Source organism: Sciurus vulgaris (assembly GCF_902686455.1).
Source record: "Sciurus vulgaris genome assembly, chromosome: 1".
Lineage (NCBI taxonomy): Eukaryota > Metazoa > Chordata > Mammalia > Rodentia > Sciuridae > Sciurus > Sciurus vulgaris.
The window spans coordinates 20,600,467-20,623,372 of record NC_136461.1 but is presented as its reverse complement, the minus strand read 5'-3'; the positions used below and the strand labels follow the sequence as shown (position 1 = coordinate 20,623,372).

At 40.7% G+C, this 22,906-nt stretch overlaps 1 protein-coding gene across 2 annotated transcripts in view; it reads right to left on the bottom strand.

Annotated features, from left to right (window-relative positions):
- The window catches only part of YTHDF2 (YTH N6-methyladenosine RNA binding protein F2), a 33,514-nt gene extending 14,170 nt beyond the window's left edge, over positions 1-19,344 (bottom strand). Inside the window, exons 1-4 of one of the 2 annotated variants that reach the window (XM_079103213.1) lie at positions 17,817-19,344; positions 17,292-17,316; positions 16,631-16,710; positions 11,255-12,838 (exon numbers count right to left, since the gene is read on the bottom strand). In XM_079103213.1, coding sequence (XP_078959339.1) covers positions 11,255-12,838; positions 16,631-16,710; positions 17,292-17,316; positions 17,817-17,843 — 1,716 coding nt within the window. In that variant the 5' untranslated portion in view covers positions 17,844-19,344. Of the gene's footprint in view, positions 1-11,254; positions 12,839-14,389; positions 16,194-16,630; positions 16,711-17,291; positions 17,317-17,816 lie in introns of those variants that run through there. The other variant, XM_079103214.1, reaches the window with a different exon arrangement.
- Between the last annotated feature and the right edge of the window lie 3,562 nt (positions 19,345-22,906).

Sequence of the window (22,906 nt, the reverse complement as noted above, 5' to 3'; positions counted from 1 at the left end):
ATTAATGTGTCTTAGTTACTCTAAACCACCTATTTACCTTACCTCTCTTCATTTAATATATTTAATGTAAGTTTTGACAAGCTGCTAACTTGAATTTCCACTTTCTTAACTATAAATGATACTGCCTCCAAGAGGTGAAGGATTAAAGAAAGACTATGAAAATGCCTAGCACGACACCAAAGTCAGTGTTCAAGAAGTATTTTAATCTTCCCAGCCTCCAAACTGTCACTTCCTAATTAACTCCTTTACAATCCAATTAAAACAAAAGCGTATGATAAAAATCCAAACCCTTCATACACTGGGCCTAAGCAACCTCTCCTATTTTAACACTTACCATTCTATATATTAAACTTACCATTCCAAACATATCACAAGCATTTAAGACTATCTTGTATTATTTTTTTCTTTTTATGGGTACTGATGATTGAACCCTGGGGGCACTACCACTAAGCAACATTCCAAACCAATTTTCTTTTTTAATTTCAGTTGAAGTCTAAGTTGCTAAGGTTGGCCTCAAACTTGCCATCCCCCTACCTCAACCTCCTGAATTGCTGGGATTACAGATTTACATCACCGTGCCTGGCCTCATTTTTCTGAAAAAGTCTAACTATGTTTGTTGCTCAGGCTGGTCGAGAATTTGTGGGTTCAACTGAACTCCACAGTAGCTAGGAAAAAGTGTGCCCAGCTCAAATACCATTTTGAAACAGCTCAAATACCATTTTGAAACATGCTGTCTCCTTTCCAGAATGCCCTCTAGAGGGCTGGATTGTGGCTCAGTAGTAAAGCACTTGCCTAGCACACGTAAGGCACTAGGTTTGATCCCCAGCACGTTAAAAACAAAACAAAAGGAAGGACTGAGGATGAGGTTAAGTGGTTAAGTGCCCCTGGTTCAATCCCCAGTACCAAAAAAAAAAGCCCTCTTCTCCCTACTTTTCTATCTGGTGAACTCCTTATGTCACAGGGTGGCCCAGCCTGGGCTTTGGGGTTAGACTCGGAGGCTCTCAAGGTGTAGTTTCAACATGTTTTCATTAATCACTTATTAAGACAAAAGTGAAATGAGGACATGCCTGAACCTCTGTAGTTCATCAATCTTTTTTTTTTTTGGGGGGGGGGGGGGGGTGCTGGGGATTGAACCCAGGCCCTTGTGCATGAGGCAAGCACTCTACCAACTGAGCTATATCCCCAGCCCTAGTTCAAACTTTTCAGTAAATCCTATTAAAGTTGAAAATGATTTTCCCCAATATTGAAAAAATGGTTCCTAGAATTCTATTTTTTGGTTAACAGGGATGGAATCCAGGGGCACTTAACCAATGAGTCACATCCCCAGTCCCTTTTTATACATTATTTAAAGACAGGGTCTAAATTGCTTAGTGCCTTGATAATTTGCTAAAGCTGGCTTTGAACTCGAGATCCTCCTGCCTCAGTCTCCAAAGCCACTGCAATTACACCTGGCCAATTACTGCTTTTTTACAGAGATGGGGCCAAAAAAAAAAAAGGCCTTCTCAGATGTGGTGGCACACACCTACAATCCCAGTTACTCAGAAGACTGAAGCAGGAAGATCACAAATTCAAGGCCAGCCTCAGCCATTTAGCAAGATTTAGCAAGATTCTCAGAATTTAGCGGGTGGGGGGAAGACTGTGGATATAGCTCTAGCTCAGTGGTAAAGCACTTGCCTAGCAAATTTTTGTTCAGAAAAATGTAATAACTACAGACACTGCACACTTAAACAATCTGTATTAATAACTTCTCCATCCCTGACCCCAGTCTTTTTTTTTTTTTTTTTTTTTTTTGGGGGGGGGGGGACAGTACTGGGGGATTGAGCTCAGGGCCTCACACATGCTAGGTAAGTACTTTACAACTGAGCTACATCCCCAGATCCTTTAATTTTATCTGAGACTGGGTCTCACTAAGCCGCCCTAGCTGGTCTCCAACTTGCCATATCATTCTGTCTCAGCTTCCCAAACAGCTGGGATTACAGGTGCCCAACCATGCCCAGCTTCTCCATCACTTTAAGTCTATACAATCAACAAAAACTATGCTCTGGGTTGGGGTTGTAGCTCAGTGGTAGCTGGGTTGAATTCTAAGCACCATTTTTTTTTTTTTTTTTTCTTTTTAATTTAAAAAAGGATATTGTGTCCAGGGGCTGGGGTTGTGGTTCACTGGTAGAGCACTTGCCTAGCATGTGTGAGGCACTGGGATTGATTCTCAGTACCACATATAAATAAATGAATAAAGTAAACGTCCATTAACATCTAAAAAATTTTTTTAAATTTTTTAAATATTATGTGCCCAACTACAGCTAAAAATATTTGGAAAAAAAAAAAAGAAAAACTAAGCTCTGATTTATATACAGCATTTCCCAATTTCCATGGCATAAATAACTTGATTTCAAATTTCCAAAGTGATAATATTGAATGTCAGGCTGAGAAGTGCAGTAGCACAATATTCTCTGTGGATACACAGATGTAAATAACTTCAAAAGTAATAAATCTGAATATATCTTTTTTCTTTTTCTTTTACTAGGGACTGAAGCCAGGGGCACTCTACCACTGAGATATATTTCCAGTTCTTCATATATATATATATATATATATATATATATATATATATATATATTTTTTTTTTTTTTTTTTTTTTTTTTTTTTAATTTTGAGACAGAATCTGGCTAAGTTGCTGAAACTAGCCAGGATCTTGCAATCCTCCTGACTCAGCCTGCCCTTGCTGGGATTACAGGGCCCCCAGCTTGGTGAATATTTCTTCCTTTCTAATGCAATGATAAATATTTAAGTTATGTAATTTATCTGTAACTTGAATATTACCAACTAGTTTATAATGTAACATACACAGAAATGTATTTAAACTCCTTTCAATATAATGTATTTAATTATAAGTTTACTTATATTAATGAACCAGCTCCTAAGATTCTTGAAAACTAAACAGCTTGCAAAAATTCAGTTCTAGAACATCAATGAAGACTTATGTTGAAATATCAACTCCACCATCAATTAGCTATAAGACACTGAATAAATAATTTCTGCGTCTCCATCAGAAATCAGAGAATGATAGTATTAGATAAGTAACCTGAACTTTTGGATTTGGTTTATTTAGTGGCAGAAATTAAACCCAGGGCCTTGTGCCATGTACTCTACCAGAACTACACTCCTATCCCCAAGATAACTTTTTGTATGCACAATGTGCCCAGCACTGTGCTACCACCTGAGGGCTTATTACTATTATTACTTATTCTGCATGACCTCCTCCATAAAGTCCTTAATTTCCCAAATTTATCACTCTTCTCCACAAAGTCAAAAAATTTCTTCATTCCCCTTTTACAGCTCTTATGCCATTTTATCCATTTTTCTTTTTTTGTCTTATCATTTGTCTGCTCCTAAGAGAAAGATGACGACTTATCCCAGCAATTAACACAAACATTTATGGAAAGATGAATACAAAAGGCATGATTCTATGGGATTCAAATTCAATGTCATCTAATCTCTTCTACTCCTCCTTTAAGGAGGCTGCAGAAAAGACCATTTTATCCACAAAACAAGGAAGGTGATGAGTAATTCAAATAGAATTTCCTCAACCTTTTTGTCAGGGTGACAAATTTATCGGTAAACCAGCAGCAGTCTCGGAATTTTACAAAAAATGCTGTTTGCCATCCTGATTAAAACAGAAGCCCCCATAAATATACACAATTGCTACATGTCAATTAAAAACAAAAATACAGAGCTGAGATGTGGCTCAGCTGTAGGACTCATACTCATGAAATCCTGTGATCCCTAGAGGTGTAAAAAACAAAAACACCAAATGAACAAACTATATACAACATAAAAGAACAGGAAGCCTATTCACAAGTTCTGAAGAGGCAATTTAAGAGTGCTGGGACACAGCTCAGCAAGCATTCCTGGGTTCAATCCCCAAGTACAAAAATAATAAAACAGTGGCAGTGCCAGTAGTGGTGGCACACATCTGCAATCCCAGCATAGATGGGAGGCTGAGAAGTTCAAGGTCAATCTAACTAAGCAACTTAGGTCGTGCCTCAAAAAATAAATAAAAAAGGACTATCGTTGTAGCTTAGTGGAAAAGTGTTGCCACTGGGTTCATTCCCCAGTATTTGGAGAGAGAAAGAAAAAAGTTTCTAATGAAGACTAAAAAATGTTTTTAAGTAGTTACACTATAGAGAGGATTCACAAGAGGTAGTCCAGATCAGAAACCAAGAATAAGCAAGGCTTAGCTGACTCAAGATAACAGAAGATTCATGAAGAGGAACTGACAGTACTAAACAGGTCTTTTTATTTATTTTTTTGTTGTTGTTCCAGGGTCTGAAACCCGGGGATACTAATTCACTGAACCATGTCCCCAGGCCTTTTTGGGACAGTGTCTAAGTTCCTTATGACCTTGCTCATGGTGGCCTCGAACTTGCAATCCTCCTGCCTCAGACTCCCAGGTCTCTGGGATTACAGGCATGCACCACAACGCCAAGCTAAACAGGTCTTTCAAAAAGTTATTGCTTCCTTTCTATAATTTCTGACCTAAGTATATATTAGATGTATTAAAGAAATAAGGGCCTGGAGGTTTAGTTCAGAGGTAGAGATGTGAGGCCCAGGGTTCAATCTCTAGCAGGACATGACAGAAAAGACTGATTCCCAGTGAATTGAGATACAGATCTGGCATGTGGGTTTTTTTAATGTACTTACTAAATAATTACTAATGAAAAAAATTGTTACATAAATTGCACTAAAGACTTGCTTATTAGACAAATTTAAAAAGTAGAGTGCAGTGGCCCACACCTGGGGAGTTTGAGGTCCATATCCAGTGCTAGGGTGTAGCTCAGCGGTAAAAGAGTACATGCCTAGTATACAGAAGGCTCTGGGTTCAATCCCCAGTACTGCAAATAAAAATAGCTATCATATTCCCATCCTAAGTCATCTTTTCTAACCAAAAACCTTGCACTTCTTAAGGCATATTATATTTGTAAGTGTGCTGTGTATTCACAAAAGTTTGGTTTTTTTTAAGTATTTTTAGTCATACATGCACGATATCTATTTTTTTATGTGGTACTGAGAACTGAACCCAGTGCCTCACACGAGCTAAGCAAGTACTCTACCACTAAGCCACAATCCTAGCCCAGAAGTTATTATTATATATTTGTATACTCATATGTTGGTTCACCTCTACTTTGACAAGCTTTCCTTGCCTTCCTGTAAAGGTTACATCTAGCAGCCCCTCCATCCTGACTCAAATTATACTTTACTCTTGTCCTTTCACGCTCTAGTTTTTTCATTTTTTAAAAGCAATTTTGTACCTATCAACAGATTTCTGTATCAAACTACCTGCATGACTATTTCATTCGCCATCTCCTTTTCCTAATCTGACCTCCAAACTTTCCTTTGGTATACCAATTCCACAAACACAGTTAAAGTTGTTCTTGAATAAGCTATTTCTGTTCCAAGTATTACACTGTTCAGATTTGGGTTGTTCTGCACCCATGTTCACTCTACAAAACACCTCTAGCTATGGATAGTCTGCACATTCTGAGACCAGTTCTAAGATTGTTCTATGACTAATCCACTTATACCCCCATTCTGGGTTAGGCAACCTCCTTCAAGCTTCCACACTGGCACTCCAAACAGAACATTAAAAGATCAACTTTCTATTTTGTAGTGTTATCCACCACTAATAACATACTATAAGGTTCCCTGACAAAACACTGTTCCTTTCTCTGCAGTGTCTAGGACCCAGCAAAGATGTTCAAAGAGAAGCTTCATCTTAAATTTTATTGAACTGTTTAAGAATTAAATATATTCAAAATCACTCCCAAATCACCATTTTTAGGTCGTGAAAATACAAGTATTTCCAGGTCTTTAGGAAATTCTGCTTTTCCACTTAACAAAACATGACATTTTAAATACTATAAACCTCAAGCTGTTGCTGTCATAACCACATTTTTTTCTCTCCATTTGTTTTTCAGTCATTCAGAAAATAATTTACTTACATGCCTGAGTCTAACATTATGCTAGGAGGTTTTAATAGAATTACAGTCCCTACTTCCCTCTACTAGAAGAGTACTTCCCTTATTCTTACCTGTAGAGGGCTAGAAATACAAAACATAAATTAAATCAACTATCTTATGATGTTTCTAAAAAGCCATCTAATGGATGGAACAACTCTCTCTTGGTGGCAGACTATTCCAAAGTCAGTCAAAAGAAAAAGGTTTGTTTGTTTCTGTACCAGGGATTTAAGCCAGGGGTGCCTAACCACTAGCGACATCATCAGTCCTTTTGATTTTTTTTTTTTTAACTTTACAGTTTTGATTCATTGTACCCAAATGGGGTACAACTTTTAATTTCTCTGGTTGTACAGGAAATAGAACCACCCTGTTGTGTAATCATACATGTACACAGGGTAATGATGTTTGTTTCATTCCATTATTTTTCCTCCCCCACCCCACCCCTTCCCCAAGAAGGCCTTCTTATTTTGAAACGGTATTGCTAAGTTGCTTAGGGGCTCTTTAAATTGCCGAGGCTGGTCTGGAAACTGCAATCCTGTCTCAAGCCTCCCGAATCACTGGGATTACAGGTCAGCTAACAGAAACATTCTTAACTTACTGTTGTCTTCTGGACAACAGCTTCCCACCAATTCCCACAACCACAACAACAACAACAAAAATTTTCTTAGGAAGAACAAAAAGGCCCACATATCAATAAATACACAGCCAAGACCTCCAAAGAGCATATATACCCTTGGACCCAGCTAAATATTTACATGGAAATATTTACATGGAAAGATATTCACTGTATTATTTTAATCGGAAAAGGTTATTCAAAAAAAGCTGGGCACAGTGTATGCCTGTAATCCCAGCAATTTGGGAGATTGAGGCTGGAGGATCTCAAGTTGAAAGCCAGCCTCAGCAATTCAGTCAGGCTCTGAGCAACTTAGCAAGACCATGTATCAAAACAAAAAATAAAGAGCTGGTAATGTGGCTAAGTGTGCCAAGGTCAACCCGTGGTACCCTCCCCAAAAAAAAAGTTTATAAAAAGTATAAAATATGAATTACTGACATTCAACTATAGGAACTGGTAAATTATAGCAAATCTATGAGAGAACACTATGAAGTATCAAAGTGATATCACAAAATTATATTCAACAATTAGGAAAATGTTCTAAAGAAACGCAGACAGGGGCTGGGGAGATAGCTCAGTTGGTAAAGTGCTTGCCTTACAAGCACAGGGCCCTGGGTTCGATCCCCAGCACTGCCAAAAAAAAAAAAAAAAATGCAGACAGCAGGTTACAAAACAGTTTCTATAGTATGCAATACTAAATAACTATCAAAGATGTCACTAAAAATCTCTGGAAATACAAAGCCAGTTAGATTCAATGCTCAAAGATTCTATAACACTGAATTAGGTCCTGTAACAAAATAAGTCAGTAATAATAATAGATTAAAATGGCTGTGGTTTTCACTGCTTCAGTGCGTTCTGGCAAAACACACTGGCTGGGGTTGTGGCTCAGTGGTAGAGCACTTGCCTAGCATGTGTGAGGCACTGGGTTCAATTCTCAGCACCGCATATGAATAAAGGAATAAAGGACACGGACACACACACACACACACACACACACACACGTCCAATCATGGAATTTTAGAACAGCTGTGACATCATCAGGATCAAGTTCAAGTTCTTCTCTATGGTTGAGCCACCACTCCTATTTGCCATGAAGTTTTTTTTTTGCATACTTGTAAATAATACAGAGGCACACAAACACTCCACCTAAGAATCTAATGCCTCAATGAGCTAAGTTCAAGTCTCATGAAAGTTGTTCTTAGAAGCCTAATAAAGAATCTAAGAACAGTTTACAGTCAGTTATGTAATGTTAAGGATAATAGTAACCAATAAGAGGAGAAAGGCAGTAACCAATAAGAGCAGTAAGGTAATACTGACTGAAATAGTAACTGGGGTTAGAAGTAATCATAGGGACCTTCCTGAAAACCCAGCAGCTCTTCTTACAGAAAGTAAACTAAAAAATAATCTGAGAGGAGTATAAAAGCTTTTATCTTTTAATTTTTATTTGGTGTCTTGTTTATCAGTCTAAGAGCAATTGAGATACTCATTTATCAATAGTCTTATGAAATGTTTCTGAAAAAGAACTATCAATAACAGACCAATGAAAGAACCCCCCTGCAACCCTAAAAAAAAGTTATTTCCACCCACACCCCCAACCCAGGCAGGGCACATGCTAGGCAAACACTACCACTGAACTGCATTCCCAGATCTAACCATTAGTTATCTTAATAATAAAGATCTTAAACTTTTATTATTACGCTCCTAGGAAAACACAAAAGGGTTGGTCAATTCCAAAATATATATCTTACACCTACTTTTTAGGGGTAGTGGGGAGATAAATGGAGACTGAACCCAGGGGCACTCTACTACTAAGCTACATTCCTAGCACTTATTTTTCTAGACAGGGTCTCACTAAGTTGCCTAGGCTGGCTTCAAACAGGATCTTCCTGCTTCGGCCTCCCAAATAGCTGGGATAAAGGCATGTGCCACTGGCACTTGGCCTTATGTCTATTTACAATGTTCAATTTTCATTCACTGAACCACTCCTAGTGAATTTAATCCAAATGCATCCTTAAATCAACTAAGTAGCAGGATCCAGCTACTCAGAAGGTGGAGGCAGGATAACAACAAGATTGAGGCCAGCCTGGACAACACTGACCAATTCAAAATAAAAAAAGGGCTGGGGATGCAACTCAGTGTAAAGTACCCCTGAGTTCAATCTCCAGTATCACAAAAAAATAAAAAAAATAAAAAGCCAATATATGGGTTGGGGTTATAGTTCAGTGGTAGAGTACTTGCAGTCCTTAAATTCAATTCCTAGCACTGCAAAATTCTTAAAATAAATAAAAAAGTCAACATTAATCAACAGTACCCAAGTTTGCTTTTGGTTCCTTCCCCCCCCCCTTACTTCATTTTTAAACCCAGGTTTCCCCTTTGGGTCTTAACACACAGAAGTCATCTTTAACATCTGTACCATGCACTCCATAAAAAAAACAAAAACAAAATAAAACACACTTTCCTCTTTGCCTTTCTGCTTTTAATAAGAGGTACGACAAGTCAAGCACAGTGGCATACTCCTGTAATCATAATGACCTGGGAGTTTGAGGCCAGCCTTAGCGACTCAGGGAGACCCTGTCTCAAAATAGAAAATAAAGAGAGCTGGGGATGTAGTTCAGTGGTAAAGTACCCCTGGGTTCAATCCCAAGAAGAAAAAAAAAAAAGTAAGACAAAACTCTGCCAACAAGAAGGAAAGATTCATAATATAAAACAGTTCCGCACATGTTCATAATCTGCTATGCCACCACATACCTAAAAAATTCATGATACCCTTAAAAAAATCTTGTAGAAACAGGAGCCTGAAAAGATATCTTTAAAACCCTTCAGATATCTACAAAAAGAATCAGTAAACTATCATTTTCTACAAGACTAACATTTTTTATGAACTTTATAGTTATACACAGTAGTTGGGTTCATTCCAACAAACTCATACATGCATAGAATTTATTTTCAGTTCATGATTCCCACCCTAACATTGACTTCTAAACTCTTAAAACTTTGGGGTAAGTAAAAGGCACAACACTGCACACCTGTGATGCCAGCAATTTAGGAGGCTAAGGCAGGATCTCCAAGTTCAAGGGCAGCCTCAGCAAGACCCTGTCTCAAAAAACTATTTTGGGGTAATAGGGGACTTTAAAGGAATATCACACAATGCTTTTTCCTGTCAGTCAACTTGGCACTCTATTCCCAATCCTTTTAGAGTCAGTGACAAGTTTATCTCCATTTCTTACTCATCTATTTACACTAGAATGCAGGATGGTGAACTATCCTTTAGTTGAAAATTGTGCACCTCCAAATAAGATCTACCAAAGAGCCCTTCACTCACTGCTCAAGGGAATTATTAATAATCATCTGAGGTCTCAGATCACAGACCTTATATAAGATCCCTATGAATTCATGACAAATTTAAGGAAACTACTTTTACATGAGCTTAGATTTTTCATATTTGAAGTTAACCAACTCAGGACTCTCTATCAATATATAGATCTTCAAAGAAACTGTTCTCTTTTGTTCATAATCTTTTCATCTATTTTCTTCCTACATTTAAGAAATCTTATTTAAGACATCTATGTCTGGCATGGTGGCACACACTTGTAATCCCAGGGACTAGGGAGGCTGAGGCAGGAGGATCACAAGTTTAAGGATAGCCTCAGCAACTTAGGGATACCCTGTCTCAAAATAAAAAAAAAAGAAGAAACGGTGGGGATATGGCTCAGTGGTTAAGTGTCCCTGGGTTCATTCCCTGATTACCCCTCGGACCCCCGAAAAAGGTTAAGCAATAAATAATCTGATCTGCCCAATCAGTATTTTTTTTTTTTTTTAAAGCATGGTCCCAAAAGTTTACATTCACTCAGTAATACCCATAAAACAAGCATTACCAACTCTTTCAAATAAACTCTTCAGTTTGGATTCATTCTCTGTTACTCTGCCCAAGATTCCCACTTATTACAGAGGAATTAGGAAAAAGTGACTCTCTTAGAATACAACAAAACATCAGAACCAGAAGATGAGCTTTTTCTGAATATCTTTTTTCCAAGTTTTATATAACAAAAAGTAACTTCTATGCCTAGAAATGTAGCTCAGTAGTAGGGGACTTGCCTCTGCACACAAGGCCCTGGGTTTGATGCACAGAACCTTGGGGAGCAGGGAGATTACACTGACCACAACAAAAAACCAAACAAGAAAGTTCTTTAAAAAAAAAAAAAAAACACTGCCAACTGTCACAGGAAAGACAGAAGATTTCAGGGGTTGGTAATACACCAACTCTTAAAAATAACCACAAAAATTAATTCCAATGGAGAACTTTCACATTATTCTCTCCCATATTACAGCCTCAATGTTTTTCTACTTTAATTTCCATCATTCTATCACATCAATTATTCCCTTTGCATTTCACTTTTCTGCATCAGATAACAATTTCTCTGCAGAGTAAGCTCATATTTGGCCTCCATGAATGTTCTCACATTCCTCCACACTATTCAAATATTAAGATCAATTATACTTCCATAAAGCCTTGAACTGTTAAGTGATATGTTATTTATAGAGCTTTTATTAGTCATTCACTATACTACCTCTCTGTTCTCTCTAATCCCTCCTTCCTTAAAAGTCTTAAGAATGGTAAGCTGGTTACCTTTTTAACACTTTCCTCTTCCTCTTGGCGTTTCTCATAGTGTGAGAAGTCATCAAAAATGGAAGTGGTGTGCTTGTAGCTGGCTATGATTTTCAACACCTGCTTAGCCTTTTCCAGAGGCACTTCCTGAGTGTCCCTAGAGTTGGTCACTGGTTTATTCTCGTTGTTCTCTAGACGAATGTGTCGCAGTTGACTATTGGGAACGTCCTTCACAAAAATCCATCTGACATCAAAACGACCCTTCCATTTGTCCTGGGACCACACGCCTGCACATGTGTTGTAGTCCACAGCAGATTTCATTTCTGCAACGCCACAGAAGTGTCCACTGCCGTTGACACTGAAAAGTAAGTAAACGGGGCCTTTCCCGTTCATGGAACGATAAGCAGCATCCAGTCTCTTGTTACCATGCTCTGTGCTGCACCAGATATTATACTTAATGGAACGGTGGATATCGTCCTCAGAGTAGCTCTTAATGATGAAAACCCGGCCATGTTTCAGATTCCAGTCAAAATCCTTAGGGTTATAATTATTAATGGACCGCAGCTTCTCCAACACTGGGTGAGGTTCTGATGGAGTAGATCCTGAGCCAGCCTGAGACTGTCCTACTCCATTACCATCCACCCCGTTATGACCAAACCCTGTGCCACGGTTCCGAGGTGCTACCCAGCGGGTTGGCTGAGCTGCCTGTTGCTGGACTGAGATTTGGGCAGGCTGTGGTGGAGGTGGAGGCAATGGTTGTGTCTGTTGCCCTACTGATGCCTGCGCCACTGGTGGGCTATTGTTAGCCTGTTGACCTACAGGTTGGGGAGACCCCTGGGTTGGCTGACCTATATTCTGAACCAAAGCCTGTGAGGGGGCTTTTGCCACAGGACCCTTGTTATCCCAAGTTCCAATATCCATGTTATGCTTTATTGGGGGTGGTGGAAGACTTGACCCTGCAATGCCATTCTTGGTCTTCAGCTTGGGTTGTTGTTTTGCAGGCTTGCTAGCAATATCAGCCCAAGATGCTGGTTTTGGAGGAGCAATGGTAGCTGGAGGCAAACTATTGGAAGCCACGATGTTACTAGTAATGGACCCACTACCAACAGCAGAACCTACAACTTTTGGAACACTGCTTGCAACTTCTGTACTACCCAGCTTCAGAGCTGCCATCCCTTGGTCTATAGTATTCATGCCAGGAGCCTTATTGAGGGTCTCATTGGCAAAAGCTGACTGTCCATCAATCATGGCTCCACCTAAGGAGCTAGGTGCATAAGCATAATTGCTACTATATCCAGAGCTCTGAGTGGACTGTCCCTGAGAACTGTTATTTCCCCATGCTGAGAAGTCGATCCCACTAGGAAAGAAATTAAAACCATGCTGACCAAGAAATGGAGTGCTACCTAGGGCTCCTGGCTGCCCAAACATTGCATCTGGTAGGAAGTGGGGCTCTCCGTTGCTCAGCTGTCCATAAGAAGTTAGATAGGGCATGGCTGTGTCACCCCCAGTAGACCAAGCAGCTTCACCCAAAGAATAGGAGAAGCCAATGGAGGGGCTGTAGTAACTGGGTAAGTAGGAGTCTGACATAGCAGTATATGCATTATTCTGTGGAAGAAAGAAAGAGGCAAATCAATCAAAAACAACACAAAAATAACAGCATTTTCCTCCCCATCAATCAAGTATTTCAGCCATTATTACCATTAAAAAAAGAACACATTTAATCTCTTTCTATAAATTCACTGGTGTGCGTATATTCTAAGAAATTCTGATAAGTGAAATGTTTAAGCATTACAATTAAACTGATATAATAAATATGAACCTTAACTTTAGTATTACGATTCAGAAAAAAAAAAAAATGCACCATCTCATCAAGTGTGTCTTGCTCTATATAAGTGTTGGGTTGATACTTTTACTAAAATCAATTACTGATTTAGAAAGAAAAAAAACTATCAGAAGGGGAGAAGAGGAACTACTGGGGAATAAAATGGAACAATTTATATTCCATGCATATGATTATGTCAAAATGAACCGCACTAGTATGTATAACTATAACGTATTAATAAAACATTTTTAAAAATAATTATTACTTTGGATTTAAGGAGTGGGACTTTTGAAAGAGAAGGAGTATTTAAGAGTTCACTACCAAAACCAGATGATTATAGGTCCAATTGGGAAAAAAACAAAAAGAACTGGGAATTTTAAGATCTAGCCCAAGCATCAATCATAAACAACAACAAAAAAAACTTAGTGTTTTCCTCTTCGCAAACCATTAAGGAATGTCAATAGATGCCACTATTTAACTATAACCTGGAAAGGAAATGTTCAGGGGCTTCTGGAGACTTAAAATGAGGGGGAAAAAATTGCTTTACTTCACCTATAAAATTAAAGGTAAGTTGAAATGCACACAGTTTTCCATTAGAAACAGGAAAAGTATAACGACAATGTACATTCCATACCCCTTAAAGAAAATCCTAAGAAATCAAAAATATGAATTTAAGTACAACTATTCTCTTCATATTAGGATATAGATTTTTATTAAGAAAACCTGAATCACTCTTGATCTTACTTTAGTTAGTGCCTAATTTTTTAATAAATCTTAGCGCTTACAGAATAACTCCTTAAGTGAAAAGTCAGAGGTGTATAACTATATTCCTCTGGACACAGATACAGATCAACTCAATATTATTATTATTTTTTTCAATATTATCAGTTTAGGGGCTGGGATTGTGGCTCCGTGGTAGAATGCTTGCCTAGCACGTGTGAGGCACTGGGTTCAATCCTCAGCATCACATAAAATGAATAAAATAAAGGTATCGTGTCCACTACAACTAAAAAAAAAAATTTTTTTTTAAATATTAGTTTACCCTAACTCCAATAATTCTGATAATGCAAGGATTCATTAACTTGTCAATGAAATCTGAAAGAGTCTAAGATAAATGTTACTACCTAAGCTTATATTACCAAGGTCAATAATACTCTTTAGCCATAAAAAACACTTCTCTTCTATATTAAAAATTTTCAAATAGGATATGATAAAATGGCTATGCTTTCCTTTGCCAATTCAAATTTGTCTTTAAAGACAAAGATAAAACTTTCCATACATATCCTCTCAAATTTAAAAGTTCTCAAAGATAGTGTTAAAATTTTAACACAGACCCAAATCCATTATGTATAAGAAACTCGGCTACTCAGGAGGCTGAGGCAAGAGGATTCCAAGTTCGAGGCCCACCTGGGCAATTTAGCAAGACCCTGTCTCAAAATAAAAAATAAAAGGAGTGGGATGTAGCTCAGTGGTACAGCACTCCTGGGTTCAATCCCCAGTACTACCAAAATAAAAAGAGAAACTCAGTCTATAATCAACAGATTTAAGTTTCAAGTATTATTTCAACATAGGGCAATAAAAAGTTGTTTTAAGGACTGGTAGGGATATAGCTCAGTGGCAGAGCACATGACTAGGAGATGCCTAACCTTGGGTTCAATCCTCAGTACTGCAAAAACAAAATGAAGTTGTACATGAATTAGTATGTGGGAAGCCCTCATTTTCAGCCCCATGCCAAAAAAAGTACATGAATTACTCTTGATAAACTGCAAAAAAAAAAAAAAAAAAAAAAAAAACTTCTTCATCTACTCCTCCAATATTTCTATTTCTTTCCCATTTTTTTTAAGCAGAATTTTAAGCTCTGACTTAAGAAAATTCAAACGCACTTAATATCACAGATTATGCCAAACTATAACTGAATGCCTACACCTGAACTGGCAAGTTCCCACATGCTCCTGAGCTCAAAAAATCTGAATTACACAATGTTTTACAAGAATTACCTCAAATTATGTTTCTAAACGCTCCCACTTTCCCTGTTACAATGATTACATAAGTAAACTACTTCAATAACAGGAACCTATTAATAGTTCATTCCTCTACTTCCTTCCCTTTTTTCCTGATTAACTGGATGCCTTTTCTGAAAACTTTTCCAATCACTTAGGTGGTATTTTTTTTGTTTTTTGTTTTTACAATACTAGGGATTGAACCCAAGGTCTCATGCATGCCAGCCACTGAACCAGATCCCTAGTCCTATTTAGATGGTTTTTATACTTTCAATACAGAAAATCTTACATAGGAAATTTAAAAGCTTTATGTAAGTATCAGATCCAAATATGACTATACACCAACATGTCAAATCATTCAACACTACCAAATGTATTTCATATAGCATATGTTCACAATTTATACAAATGATCCAGGAACTTCTTGATTTTTTGCAATATCTTAGAAGAGATCTTGACTTTTCTCCTTTTCATCTATTAATGTGAAGTTGTATTAGCTAAATTTTTGTTGAGTCCCTTTGGGACCTGAGATAGTAATATAAAAGTACTGAATCAAACAAGTTCCTACACGCAGAGGTCATATTTAACAGTATTTGAATCAACATGTAACTAACCTTCACATTATAAGACATCATATTGTAAATTTTTTTTTTTTTTTTTTGGTGGTGCTGGGGATTATACAGGCAGAACTCTTACACAAGTCCTCTAAAACTGAGCTACACCCCTAAGCCCTTAACTCAATCATTCTTCGTCTGATTTTAGCTTATGCTAAACAGCATTTTAACTCTATTTTATAAATCCTACAGCTCCCTTCAGTGAAAAATGAAAAGTACACAAAGTTAATCTCTACAGATGTTACGTACATTTCAAAATATTAAGTACCTGTGGATGCAGCTCAGTGGTAGAACACTTGCCTAGCATGTGCAAGGCTGAGTTCCCCAAGATCCCCCACTCCCCCAAAATAAGTATTCAAATCCGAAATAGTTCTGATAAACTAAGCCCATTAACAGGTGACCAGAGGGAAGGAAAGTAGCCAGCTCTGAATGAAGTTGAGGTGATTTTTGTTACAATTTTTCCCATGAGTAGGGGAAGCAAGATCCCAAGTCCAATGCCAGCCTCAGCAGTGGTGAGACTGTCTCAAAATTTAAAAGGCCAGCGAGTGTACCTCAGTAGGAAAGTGCCCGTGGGTTCAATTCCCAGTATTTAAAAAAAAAAAGTATTTTTCCAACATCATTAATCTAATTTTAAATTTTCCCAAAAAAGAGCTTTCTGGAATTTTTTCAGAATATTTAACACTGACAAGTAGTCTCAAGCTTTCCTCTGGAAGAACAACTACTCTAACAGGTATTACAGTTAGTACACAGTAAAATGTTATCAAAATACTGCAGTCTCGGTACACTGCTGACAATACACAGCTAGGAATCTTAACAGACTATAACATTTGTAACAACTGTTTCATAGCACACTAATAAGTATTAAGAAAGTGACTCTCCCCTCAAAATGATTGATAGGACAGAGAAATACCAACATTATACTACACCCTTTGATCAAACATGGAAATGGTCAACTACTCACGGGCCTTGCCTGTGGACTCAAGTAAGGTTCAAAATCATCATCATTTAATCCATCCTTTTGATGTACAGATCCATTTTGTACTAAAGGAAAAAAAAAAAAAAACTGCAAATTAAAAAGTGTACCAATTCTACAATCTCCCTCCCAAGTCCGTCAAATATATCCCCAGCCAGAGAAAAACAGGACTAGGTCAGACAGCAAGTAAGTTCGAACTTCTAAAGGATAAAGATGAGAGGGCCGAAGCAAGCTTGATTCCCGAGTGAAAACGCCTCCCTCCACCCGGCCCAAGTTGGTCTTAAAAGGTCATTTTATTGGCGCTTCTAGATTACAATTCCTTCCCGCTTCCCCTCCCCCATCACGTGTGAGTTACTTCCAGAAAGTGATCCACGAGGATGAAAAACAAAGGCCTCCTAAGACCTACAGGAAACTAAGGACCTGGGGCGTTTCAAAACCAAATCCACCCCCACCCTGAATGAATTACTCCTTGTTAGCGAAAAAGCTGTCCGCCAGCTGCAGGAGCCCTCGGAAGGGGTCAAGCGCTTCGGCGGGAGGCACCTGTGAACTCCGCGGCTTCCGAGAGGCCCCCTCCCCGGGCGCTGCCCAGACCCCGCCCCCGCCGCGGCGCTCCGCTCCCGGCCCGGGCCACCGGCCGAGCCCGGCTTACCTTTGTTTCCTTGACCTTTGGGTCTCTGCGGACGAAGGGGACGTCGCCGAGCAGCAAGTCGTCCGGGAAGAGAACGGAAAGGGAAAGACAAATGAAAGCAGGCCCGAGAAGGGAATAAAGAAGCAGGCCTGAGGGGAGGCGTCAGGAATGGTGGTGAGGGGGAGGCTGGAAGCGGGAGGCGGGGAAAAGCGCTAGGCCGGCGCGGCCGCGGGAGAAAACGCGGGGGACGCGCCAGCTGCGACGCGAGGGAGCCAGGGCGTCAAGGAAGGGGAAGGAAACGAGGAAGGAAAACCAGGCCCGCTGAGAGGAGGGAGCGCGGCGCGGCCGGTGGGCTCCGAGGCCCGGGGAGAAGCGGGAAGAGCGGGCCGGGCGCGAGGCGCTGGGCGCGGCCGGCCTGAGAGGCCCGAAACCCGGCCCGCGAGAGGCGCCGGCGCGGCTCGGCCAGACCGGGGGCGGCGGGCCCGGGCCTAGTCGGGCTCCGTCTCGCCTCACACAATGGCCGAGGCATGCGGGCTGGGCCTGTACCTGCTCCAAGAGGCTGCTGGCCGACATGGCTCTCGGATCCTCACGGGTGGCGACGGCAGCGGACTCTCCTCAGGGCGGCGGCAGCGGATGAGCCCCGGCGGCGGGAGCAGGCGGCGCGGCGGCGGCTTTTGTCCCTGACACTCGGGAGCCTCGGCGGACGCAGCGGAGACACAGCGCGCGGCTCGGGCTCCGGCTCCGACTTGGCGACGCTCTAGCCCGAGAACTCAACGCCCGTCTCTATGCTTTTACGCGCGCGCCCGCCCCTCACAGCCGGAATAAGGGCGCCGAGCGGAGGAGGCGGGCGGCGCGCGCGGCGCGAGCGCTGACTCTCACATTCACTCACCCACGCGGAAGGGCCCGGCGCGAAGCACCCCGGGAAGGAAGAGGCGGGGCCGCGGCGCCCTCTGGTGGACTGGAGGAGCGGAAGCGGTGTGCGCGGCCTCCCCGCCCCCACCGCCTGGAGACTGGGCCTTGGAGGATGCGGGCGGCCTGGGTCGGGCCACGAGGTTTTGACTTAACACCTGAAGAGAGGACCTTTGACTGGAGGAAACCCACAATCGCCGGTTTCTCAGTAAAGGAGCGGCCTTTGCAGCCCGCCAGACCTTAAATAAACCCGATTCCCAGCTACAAGTGAAACCCCACCCCCATTTTGGAGGGAACCCCGAGAGGGATCACAGGGCCGGCCGTCCAGGGAAACTTCCTGGAGCCGGGCTCGGAGAGCATGGAGAGACCGCGCACAGCTCCCCCGGGAGTGTGTCATCCGGTAGACTGCAAAAAGTACCAAGAGGCAAATCAGCCACACACACACAAAACCTTGCTCCCTCCCTCCCGCCTTGACATTGGGGAAGAGAGAGATCTACCGCCCCTGCCCCCCAAGTCTGTTAAACTGTAGGCTTTATTTCCAGGAAAAACACACCTCACACATCACATTTTACAAGTACTTCGAAGAAGTCCAGAGAACCTATAAATGTTCGGACCTTGAGAGGGAACATTCAAAGCGGGGCGTGGTGGCGCACGCCCGTAATCCCAACCGCTCAGCCGCTCGGGAGGCTGAGGCAGGAGGATTGCGAGTTCAAAGCCAGCCAGCCTCAGCAATTTAGCGAGGCCCTGAGCAACTCAGCGAAACCTTGCCTCTAAATGAAATATTAAAACGGGTTGGGGATGTGGCTCAGTGGTTAAGCACCCCTGGGTTCAATTCGCAGTTTCCCAGTACAAAAAAGGAACCTTTGACCGGCGCGGTAGCACACAGCCTGTGGATCCAGCGACTAAATTGGCTGAATCAGGAGGATCCCAAGTTCGAGGTCAATTTCAGCACTTCAGCAAGCCCCTGCCTCAAGAAAATGTATTGAAGGGCTGGGAGTGTAGCTCGGTGGTAGAGCGCCCCTGGGTTCAATCCTCAGCAAACCTACCCCGCCCCCCAAAAAAGAACGTCCTTGACCCGGGGAAGGAAGAAAATTAACACCATTCGAACCCTGCTGTGGACCAGACTTTGTCACTAAGGCTCTCAAACACATTAAAGGCTTTCTCGACAACTTGAAAATAGCTCTCAGTCTCTCCATTTATAACTGGGAAAAGAGTAATCTGCCCAAGGTTACAAAGCTATTAAATAGTGCATTTGATACTAAGAGGGACATAATGCTATACGTTCACCCCCAGCAGAGAAATCGTGTATTCAAGACTCAAAATCCAGAGGAGATGCGTAGAGTGGGCAGAAGCATTTTTAGTCAGAGGAAACCCCACCTCATGCAGAGATAGTTGATACTAGGAAGGCCCATCTCCTGCTTTTGTTACTGCACATAGTAGTAAACATGTTAAGTAATGCACTATTGTCAACCTAACATAATTCACTCACTGAATACAAGAGACTCTGGTGGACTAAGGAGTAAAATAAATGACATCTTGGATTTTACATCATTATTTTGCTCTAAGTACTCAAAGCATTTTTTTTTTTCCTTCCCATAATCACATTTATGGTTGGAATGAATAAGGTCAAGCACCAAAGGTGGAAGACTTAGTGGAGATGGTAAAATGTCAAGTCTGAGTCGAGATCCCACCAAGGGAATAAAATGAACCTACTAATACTTTTTATTAAAGATAATCAGCCAGTTAACCCCATAGCCCAGATTTATATGTGAACTGTGTGAGCAGTTGCCGACCCTTACCCTTGGAAGCAGCATGATGTTGTAAAAAGAGGATTAGACTGGAGTCATATCCTGAGCCTAAACACTGACTTCCCCACCAGATGTTCAACATTAAGAAAATTACTAAACCTTTCTCAGACTCCCACAATTTAAAAAAGGAGTTAATAATACTTAACAGGTCTGTTGCAAAGATACAGTTAAAAAAAAAAAAAAAGACAACCATTCCTATCTTTCCTATGATCTCATTAAAAGATAGAAGTAAAAACTCCTTACTTCCAATAATATCTTCATGATACAAGAAACTTTGATTAGTTCCTTAGGGATTACCGTCTTTTCTCCAGGAGGCCTCAGTTAAAATGTAAATATCCTTGGGGGAAAAGCAATCTCTAAACCTGAATTAGTTTACCAGATTGGCTTTAACAGGCTGCAGTAGAAACAGAACACACAAGACTGATATATTTAATGACTGGGAAGAAGGAAGGGAAGTCTGGAATGTGTGATATCATCTTATGGCTAGGAAATATAATACTGTGTACTGGAAATGGGTTGGGTTTATGTTCTAGTTTTGGCTCTGCTAGCGGGTGGATGAAGCACTCCATACCCCACCCACCTTGGTACTGGGGATTAAACCAGTATGCAAACACAGAGCATACTGCAAACATTGCTAGGCAAGCACTGAGCCCCAGTGACTCTGGAGGCTGAGGCAGGATGGTCAGAAGTTCAAAACCAGCCTCGGCAATTTAACGAGGCCCTAAGCAACTTAGTAAGACCTTGTCTCAAAATAAAAAATAAAAAGAACTGGGGGGCGTGAGGTGGTAGCTCAGTGGGATAGTGCTTGCCTAACGTGTGAGGCACTGGGTTGGATTCTCAGCACTGAATATCAATAAATAAAATAGAGGTCCATTGACAACTAAAAAAATAAATATAAATAAATAAAAGGGGTTGGGGATGTGGCTCAGTGGTTAAGTGCCCCTGGGTTCAATCCCTGGAACCAAAAATAGAAAAAGAAAAAAATGTTCTGTAGATTGTTATAGGGTTTAGAATTTAGAGAGAAAAGCAGCTGTAATCATCGAGTTAAATCTTGGAGTCTTAAGCATTAGATGTTTGTGAAAAGCAAACGAGTCCATAAAATTTGCTCAGAAGAGAGGGACAGCACAAAAAGCCCAACCTCAAACCAGAGAGAGATGAGGGAAAGGAAGAGAGTTAATCATTTCCTCATTCTATTTCCCCAAACTGTAAAATAACATTACCCTCTGAGGTCCCTTCTAGTTAGAGCATTTCAGACCCTCGTGGAAACCAGAGGTCCTTCTAGATATAAAGAGCAGGGATGGGGGAAGAGCTTAAGAGAGAAAAGAAATAGGAAGGGGGAAGGGCAAATTTCAAATATTTTTCAGGATTTTGTCATGGGCTGGAATCTGTCCTAGAGCTCACATTTTCAAAACTTTTCATACTTTCAAGGACTTTATCAAGAATAATAGATCTTATTTCCCAAGCAACTTAGTGACACCCTGTCTCAAAATAAAAAGTAAAAAGGACTGGGGGTATAGCTCAGAGGTTAAGCACCCATGGGTTCAACCCTGGTACCAAAAATACATATAAATAAAATAATAAATAAAGATTTCTGCTGGTTCTCTGTATTCCACATGGTGTACAAACCAAGCTACCCTCCAGCCTTGTGTATTTCTCAATTTCAACTGCCACATCTCCCCGGACACTCCATGTCCCACTGAAGTTGTTGCCAAATATGGTTTTTTTCCAGAGCCCATGAGTTTGCACATGCAGTTCTCTTTTTTATTTATGCATTAATTTACTTATTTTAGTGCTAGAGATGTAGCCCAGAGTCCCACATGTAGTAGGCCAGGCTCTACCACTGAGACACACCCCTGTATGCCCTCAGTCCCTTCATATGCAGTTCTTTCTGCCTGGAGTGACCTTGCCATCTTCCTTACCCAAGTGCTACCTGTCCTTCAATATCCTGATGGGTGAAGCCCATTTCTTCCCCCAGGCAGAAAAAGGTGTTCTATTCTGTGTATGTGGTACTAGGGACTGAACCCGAGAGTGCTCTACCACTGAGCTACATCCCCAGACCTTTTTGTTTTGAGAAAGGGTCTCCCTAAGTTGCCCAGGCTAACCTCAAACTTGTGATCTTCCTACCTTTGCCTCCCAAGTTGCTGGAATTACAGGTGTGCCTCATCACACCCAGCAGAATCTGCTTAATTCTTTGTTCACCCTTAATATTGGTCGTATTTCCTAATAGGAACTTATTTTAGTATATTTGAACTGTTCTTATCAACATTTCTTTTTTGATTGAAAGACTTTTGGGTGATAGCTACAGAAAGCTTAAACTTGAACAAGGTGAGAATAGAGGGGCAGTGTCCAGTTTACTCAGGAAGGCTAACCAGAATGTGTCAGTCAATAGAAGCGTTAGTTTAGCATCTCTGAAGCATACTAGTTAGATTAGATTCCTGGAGCAGGATAATATTTGCTTTTTGCTCAGTTGAAAAAAGCTTTATTATACTATCAATGTTCCAGGGAGTAGGTTCTATGTGTAACAACTGGCACATCAGGTTAGACTCTGTGCATGGTAGGAGGTTGGCAAAGAAATGAAGACATTCTAACCAGGACACTGGCATCACTATCATCTCAGAGGGCCATTGGGAAGTAATAAATCAGTATTTTCTGGGTTCTAAAATCCTTCATCAGATATGTGAACTTTCCTTCTCTCCAGAATTCCCTCTCTAGTTCTTGAGAAAGGGTAGGTGGGACTTACTGCTTATTATATATGACAAAATATGATTAGTGGGCTGGAGATGTAAATCAGTTAGCTCAGTTGGTAGAGTGCTTGCCTTGCATGCACAAAGCCTTGGGTTCAATCCCCAGTACCACACTCACACACACAACACACACACAAATATAAATAAATAAATAAATATATTTATTTATTTATAG